This window comes from Cydia amplana, chromosome 13 (assembly GCF_948474715.1).
Source record: "Cydia amplana chromosome 13, ilCydAmpl1.1, whole genome shotgun sequence".
NCBI lineage: Eukaryota > Metazoa > Arthropoda > Insecta > Lepidoptera > Tortricidae > Cydia > Cydia amplana.
This window is the reverse complement of record NC_086081.1, coordinates 17128231-17136729: the sequence shown is the minus strand read 5'-3', so window position 1 is coordinate 17136729 and position 8499 is coordinate 17128231. Positions and strand designations below refer to the sequence as shown.

At 37.4% G+C, this 8499-nt stretch overlaps 1 protein-coding gene across 1 annotated transcript in view; it reads left to right on the top strand.

The window, feature by feature from the left end:
* Positions 1-1120: 1120 nt before the first annotated feature.
* LOC134653603 (interference hedgehog) overlaps positions 1121-8499 on the top strand; it is a 58583-nt gene continuing 51204 nt past the window's right edge. The window contains exon 1 of the mRNA XM_063509000.1: positions 1121-1543. Coding sequence (XP_063365070.1) covers positions 1539-1543 — 5 coding nt within the window. The 5' untranslated portion in view covers positions 1121-1538. The remainder of the gene's footprint in view (positions 1544-8499) is intronic.

Below are 8499 nucleotides of genomic sequence, written 5' to 3'. Positions count from 1 at the left end.
TGTCTTTTTGAAGCCGAGTCAGCATTCGCGGAACCCATCTTGCACTTACTTTTGACATATTAAGATGGTCATGGATAATATCATGTACGGTACCAATAGAGAGATTGGTTACTTGTGCTATAGATTTTACCTTCACTCGACCATCTTCCAATATAAGTTTTTCCACTTTATCAATATTTTCTTGTGAAGTAGCTACTACAGGCCGGCCAGGTCTAGGGTCGTCTTCAACACTCTCCCTTCCACGTTTAAACTCGCTTGACCACTTTTGAATGGTAGATAAAGAAGGAGCAGACTCACGGTAAACACAATCCATTTCCTCTTTTATGGTTTTTTGATTTTTACCCTGTTTTGTCAAGAATTTTATCACGCATCGATGTTCTAATTTAGTTAACATTGTCAATTCCCACATGATGTTCATGTTTGTTCAGCAATTGCAGAAAAACTAAAGAACATCTCGGTTCGAATTATACTTTTTTTTAATGTCAATGAATAAACCTTAGCGGCCAGTAACGAAAGAAATTTTAGAAGAGGTTGTAAGATATCAATACCGAGAATATATTGAACGCCCCTAGTATTTCTGTTGCCGCTATAACAACAAATACTAAAAACAGAATAAAATAAAGATTTAAGTGGGTCAGTACTTGGATGGGTGACCGTTTTTATGCTTGTTTTGCTCTATTTTTTGTTGATGGTGCGGAACCCTCCGAGCGCGAGTCCGACTCGCACTTGGCCGGTTTTTTTTTTCATAAACTTTGATCAATAAATTGACTTTACCAGCAAACACCGCACCCAAAACAATCTTGGTTGAGAAGAGTCTCACTAAATTATCCAGCTAGGGTAAATGTACCAGTGTGGAATTGTAAAAAAAACATTTTACTGTTTTTATATTAAGTAGGAAAAAATATGATATTGCACCTACCTATCTTTTTAATAGGTACCACGTTGGTGGCAAACAAGCATACGGCCCGCCTGATGTTAAGTTGTCACCGTAGTCTATGGCGCCTGCAGCTCTAGGGGTAACATGTGCGTTTCCAACCCTGTTTCAAAAACTCGTCTTAAATATTTAAATCAACTTTTTTTTAATACTCCATGTTCATTTAAAATGCTTCCAACTTTCCAGTTAAATTATCAGTTCATAAAAACTTGATATATCGTTACCTCGACGCCAGTCATTAAAATCTCATCTCAAATTTGAAATCACAGTGTCAGGTAAGGCATTACCAGTTAACTTAACCACTTGTTTCTGTACTTTTTTTTGAGTCCCGGAGGAAGCGGCGCCCGCGCCGGGCATTGGCGCCTTTCTCCGAGTGAGCGAGACGAAACAACATGCGCGAGAGTAAAAGCGAGATAGAACAAAAGCATTCCGCGCCGATCCTAAAGCCGATCCAATCCAGTTTGCTTTTGCTATTGCCGGGGCTACTTGTGTCGCGTGTTTTAAATGATGTAAACAAAACAGTGGTTTTTTTTTTTATGTTTGTGTGACAAATATGTGGTGATTGTGAATTTGACTTTGGATTTGTGAGGATCACTGTTATGATATGAGGTAAGGATAGGGAGGAATGCAGGTCGTTCCTCGCGTCCCTCCCGGAGGAATGCAAGTCGCTCGCGCACCTTGCGCACCGAAAATATTCAACGAAATCTTAACTTGACCAACTAGTTACTTACTTTACAAAGATAAGCTCTAGTCTTGTTGATAGACAATTGTATAAGGTCAATATATAGGATACCTGGTAGTGACTGTATGTACCTATTGTATTCTTGGTAACAAAGAAGTAAGCACTTTTGATCGGACGAACTTACAAAATATAAACATAACTAGCAGAAAGCAGTTACCTGGCTTAAGAATACAAGACTATTTTGATAGTAGTTTGAATAATTATATACAAATAAATTGGTAAATTAACATGTTTAAATGTCAATGTACTTGACATAATACCGATAAATTGTTGAATTTTGGTCCTTCGAACCAGTATCCGTGCTCGAAGGAACTACCAACCAACTACTCAAAACCAACAAACAAATTATTAAATTTTGTTTCTTGAAATTTGCACCCACTATATAGTTACTATTTTTTTATTGGCACTCTTTCTTGCTATTTTTTCTGGATATATACGTAATTATTTATTATTATCATGTTAAGGTTGACTTGATAAAGGGTTTAGTGACCCAAAAGTTGTTGTAACGATCATAATACATATTCATAACAAAGAGAAAATACCAAGTAGTATGCTATAGCTTACTGTTGCTACTGAATACAGCTACAGTAAGTAGCTATCTAGGTACCACAGATAATATATGTGGGGAAATTGTAAGTGTCATACGTAAAGTCTGTACTTAACGTATGACACTAGTAACACGTTGTCCCAACTTAAAGAATGATAGGTAACACTTATCACTCTTATCAGTGTTATAAGGTTATTTAAGTCAAAGTTCATTTTTTTACGATTAAATGACCAAGATGTAAAAATTACAATAGAATATAATATATACTCGGTCAACCAGTTCTTGACAGTAGAAAAAGGCGGCAAATTTGAAAAATGTAGGCGCGAAGGGATATCGTCCCATAGAAAATTTGAATTTCGCGCCTTTTTTTACTGACAAGATTTGGTTGACCAGATATATCTACTATATCATCGTTCACTGGGTTTCAATGAGCGTTTGTAATATGTGTTCAAAACCATAAGATGCTTGAATGAAAGTTAACAATGAATTTATACTTATCGGTAAGTATTTATAACAAAGTCAATTTCTAACGTACAGACAAATATGACCATTTCTAATTTTAACGTTACCTGCCTAATAATCTAAGGTGGTTCAGTGTCCGTCGCTAGGGCATTTTACCCTACCTAAAACCATTTCTTAACCAATTCTCGTAAAATTTCGTGAGAAGGTTCGATAGTTAAGGATTTTTTTTGTTGATTGAAAAATTACATCTTTGAAAAAAAAAAAAACAAAATGCTGGAACTAAAGGTTCACAAGTCACAGAGCCACTAGTATGTTTTTTTTTGTAAAAATGAGGTGTCCTAACAAAGTAATCGAGACTCTAGGTATGTGTCCGTTGTCAGAATCAGCAACGTTTATTTGTCCATTTCTCTGTATTACGTAATAATATGTTCAAACTGAAAGCCTTTGTTTCGGTATCTATACGTATATTCCTGTAAGTGAATTTTTCCGAAATCTCTTGACATGAATACTGTAGTATTTATATCGTTATATTCCGGATTCCGGGATGCGTAGCCAACGTGCCAATCGTTAACGCTCCGTAGCGTATCGTAGTCATCTCTCTTTATCACCCTTCCGCACTAGTGCGACAGTGACAGCACAGACTTCGTAATTGCGTTTCGTTCGCTACGGAGCGTTAACGATTGCACTTTGGCTAAGCACCCGGGAATCAGATTAATCTCACTTCAGTACCTACAGAACTGAGATTATCCTTGGGTAATCCTTAATATTCTCTTCGCAATTTATTAAAACAATGGGTCAAACATTTTGGTATTTGTACAATGTAGGTAGTAGGGATACCTATTATGACATGGAATATTTTTATTAGAATTCTATGACAAAATAGATGCCATACGATATTATCTAATTATTATTTAATGGTATGGCATATTGTCAGTCGTTTATAGGCTTATGGTTAAACCCTGCATCCATTGGATAACGTCGCCGTTAAGGGTGAACAAGTCTGCTGGATCTCCGTCGTATTTACGTAGCGCGCAGTCTCTAATGCAAAGTGTCAACTCAATCTAGCCGTTACGTTGCATCGGTCAGTAAGTGGCTCCTTTGGTGTTGCTTACGTCCATGGGCGATGGTGACCGCTTCCCATCAAGCGGCTCATTTGCTGAGTATCACATCAAGACAAAGTTTGGTTTTGCGAGCCACATTAGGGCATTTCATAATCCGGATAAGAATTGTTGATGGAGTCGCCATTGCCGGATACGGCAAGGAAGATTGATGATGATGATGATCACATAAAAAAATATCTTGAACTTTTTATTAACTTTCCGCAATGCACATATGTAGTGACCTTGTATGCCCTGATGACCATAGAATAGAATGTTTATTTGCCAGAATACGTACCTAAATAACACGTTACATTTTGATTTATATTCCTGGCCCCTTACCATGATGTCCTTATTGCGATTCTGCTTAGGACCTAAACTGAATCGCTAAAGGACGGAGCTATATAAGTCGCATAGCTCCGTCCTTTAGCAATAGCGAAGGACATCATGGTACGAGGGGCGTTCAAAATATTCTCGGTATTGATATCTTACGACCTCTTCTAAAATTTCTTTCGTTACTGGCCGCTAAGGTTTATTCATTGACATTAAAAAAAAGTATAATTCGAACCGAGATAGTCTTTTGTTTTTCTGCAATTGCTGAACAAACATGAACATCCTGTGCGAATTGACAATGTTAACTAAATTAGAACATCGATGCGTGATAAAATTCTTGACAAAACAGGGTAAAAATCAAAAAACCATAAAAGAGGAAATGGATTGTGTTTACCGTGAGTCTGCTCCTTCTTTATCTACCATTCAAAAGTGGTCAAGCGAGTTTAAACGCGGAAGGGAGAGTATTGAAGATGACCCTAGACCTGGCCGGCCTGTAGTAGCTACTTCACAAGAAAATATTGATAAAGTGGAAAAACTTATATTGGAAGATGGTCGAGTGAAGGTAAAATCTATAGCACAAGTAACCAATCTCTCTATTGGTACCGTACATGATATTATACATGACCATCTTAATATGTCAAAAGTAAGTGCAAGATGGGTTCCGCGAATGCTGACTCGGCTTCAAAAAGACATGCGTGTAGCTTGTTGTTCCGATTTTATTGACCTGTGCGGTGAAAATCCTGATGAGGTGCTGCAAAGAATAGTTACTGGAGATGAAACCTGGGTTCATCATTATGACCCAGAGAGTAAACAAGAGTCCATGCAGTGGCACATTAAGGGTTCAGCTCATCTCAAGAAGTTGAAGGTCATCCCTTCAGCTGGCAAGGTCATGGCCACGATATTTTGGGATTGTGAAGGAGTATTACTAATCGATTATAAAGAAAAAGGTGTAAATATCACAGGACAGTACTACGCTAACATTCTACGTCAATTAAAGGATGTAATTAAAGAAAAGAGGCGAGGAAAGTTAACCAAAGGTATTCTGCTTCTGCATGACAACGCCCCCGTCCATACTGCTCATATTGCCAAGGCAGCTATTGTTGAACGTGGGTTTAAAACTGTTACTCACCCACCGTATAGTCCGGACTTAGCCCCCAGCGACTTCTTTTTGCTCCCCAATCTTAAAAAGGATCTGCGTGGAAATAAATTTTCTGACGATGAAGCATTGAAGGCGGCAGTGGAGGAGCATTTTTACACGAAAGATAAAAAATATTTTTTCGAGGGATTAAAAAAAATAATTGATCGATCTTTTAAGTGTATGAACATAGGGGGGGAGTATATTGAAAAATAAAAATATCAAACTTTTCGTACTTGTTTGTTTTCATTCTCATACCGAGAATATTTTGAATACCCCTCGTAAGGCCCCTGTGCGTTCCTGTCATGCCTAACTTAAAGGAAGTGTCACTGCTTACATTCCTATAGTCCTTGACAGACGGATGGACAAAAATGGTGTCAGATCCGGTCGCGAAAGGGCTCGAAAGTGGAACTAGGAACTCATACAACTGTCACCACTTTTGGCAAACGCCTGTCGTCCCTTTTATCTAGGCATTCTAGGCTGAAGAACTGTCAACTTTTAGCGTCTCCGTAGGTTTCCTATCTGTAGTTAGAAATTAGACCAACTATTTTTACTTGCTGCTGCTATAGAGCATACCTAAGATAAATCATTACACCGTTATGTACCTGACGTTTAATCAGAATCTCCCAGGCCAGACCCATTTTATCAGTCGTACTTACTTAATTAACCGTGTTCTCTATTCCCTGTTTTAAACTACCGTTTCTACTAGAGTCTGTACAGAAAGAGAAGAGCCGTGGAATGTATGGCGCTGGGGCCCAATACATTCCAAGACTACTCTTTCCGAAGAGACTCTAATAGCTACTGACTCATAACTCACAGATGTCTACTATGCATACTTTCACAAAACTAGGGACATTTCTTTACAAAAATACTTATCAGTGCAAAATACGTTCATTAGCTAAACGGTTTAACTACCTGTTAATCCGTTCCTCTATTGACAACCGCGTTGAGCAAGCGCCTTATCCCAACATCTTCCAAAAAGGCACTACAACACAACTATGAACTTCACACTCGCTTACTACCTTTGTCTTATGGAACCAGTTGGAACGAAAAGGATTAACAAAATATGAGCCCCTTAATGACTTACTACATTTTAGAATTGGGCACAGGCTTTCGGAGTCTTTATACCAATTCTTAATCCTCTTGCCCATTTCGTTCTGGACGTTAGTCTGGCAGAATAGGCTGGGATTAGTCAGCAATGTCGGTATTATCGGTTCATGGTCACATAACCGGTTTTTGACAACTGCTGCAGGTTTATGGATGGATGGACAGGTGATGCTGTGACTTAAAGTGGCTAATTAACGTGTAATTAATATGTTCCTGCTTCTCTCTGTACAGTCGAGTCCACAAACATCTTACAACCCAAAATACCAAAAATATTTTTTTTACACGCCGCTAAGATATTGACAATTAGCTCAAATATAAAATAAACATAAGTACATATTCATTTACATATAGTATAAAACAAAGTCGCTTCCTGCTGTCTGTCTGTCCCTATGTATGCTTAGATCTTTAAAACTACGCAACGGATTTTGATGCGGTTTTTTTAATAGAGTAATTCAAGAGGAAGGTTTATGTATAATTTGTTAACCCGTGCGAAGCCGGGGCGGGTCGCTAGTATTATATGCTTATCGAACGAGCGAGCGAAGCGAAGCGAAGTTCTTACATTCAACTTTGAACACGCGGCTGGCTAGCGGCACGTCCCGGCATTTCGATGTTTTTAAGCTGAACTGTCAGAAGATAGTTTGATACACAATAACTTAAGTAAATTTGTTCTAATTTAAATGAAATTGGGTAAACGTGTAGTCGAGGGCATTGTATTTTAGTCATTAAATTATGAGCAGGCTCGATCAAGGGGTTATTGAGCTAGAAGAGCTTAGAAGGCCAAAAAGCTGTTTGTGAGGTGTCTTGCTATTCTGGTCATTTTATTGGCAAGAAAGTATGGTCGAGTTTGGTATCAATTGAAAGTGCTCGGCTTACACTTTTATAATATTGTTTTTAAATTTACCATTTTGAAATAATTAGCAAGATAAAAATAAAATAAAATAAACATAATATAGGCATTTGACATTTGACAGGAAATATTTCGGCTTACCACAGATACAGTATCAGTTAAGGGCTCCACAGACCTTGCAATAAATCGCACGCGGTTTTCGATCCTTTGACGACTGCATTCAATTGATAATTTTGGCGAACCGCGAGTTCTCAGTTCGGGGCGAACTACTAGTATTATAAAGAGAAGATGAAGAGTATGAAGACCACAATTAAGTTGTGTTAAAATACTGACCTAACAACGAGATGACCGTAACATACCTATTGATTGTAAGCACGTTTCTTATAAATATTATCTCCTACCATATTGGGAGCTACTGATGTCACAGCCTACGTAGCTACTGATATAACGACTTGACATACTGTAACAATGATAACAACATGAGTACGTGAATTGAGAAGCAATAGTCCCTACCTACTTTTTAAATTATTTCTTGGCATGTGTAATACATTTTTTTTTAATTTATCATTAGTTTCGATGCTATATGGTGGAACATAACATACGACAAAAACAAAACACATATACATATAAGCTTTGCGCAGCCATATTATAGGTAGGTACTTACATAGGTACTTACAGTTAAAACTAGCAATGTGCACGTTGTAAAATATTCTCAAAATATCCAATATTTACGGATTTTTTTTGGGAAATTTTTCACTTCGAAAGTTCTTGTTGAGATTAGGGATTATTAGTTATTAATTACCTACTGAATGTTCTTAAATGTTGACTGTTTCATTAAACATTTAAGGTACATACCTACTCATTGTAATTTGCCATATTTATTATTATAAAAGGTGTTTGTAGAAGCTTATATCAAAATAGTTTAAAAATGCCCTCATATTAATCGTTAAGAATAACAGGATGAACAAATCTCTCACAGTTTGGCAGTTAGCGATAAAGCATTCGTTAGCTGTTGGAATATAAATCGGTGTAACAAATCAGAGTCGCTCATAAACGCTAATTATTCGTGGTCGCGTCCGCTCCAGGACTACACTATAAAGCAATGATAATTGGTCACGTTTATGGCAACGTGTAGAATTCCCATAGAAATATTTTGTAGAATTACTTTGGGATGAAATCTAGTTTAAGCATAAAATTTTTGGTTAGGAGCCATATGAACTTTGCCGCCAACGATTTATGCTGAAATAATATGAAACTTGTTTGACTATCTTGGCATGAACATGTCTATGTCTGAT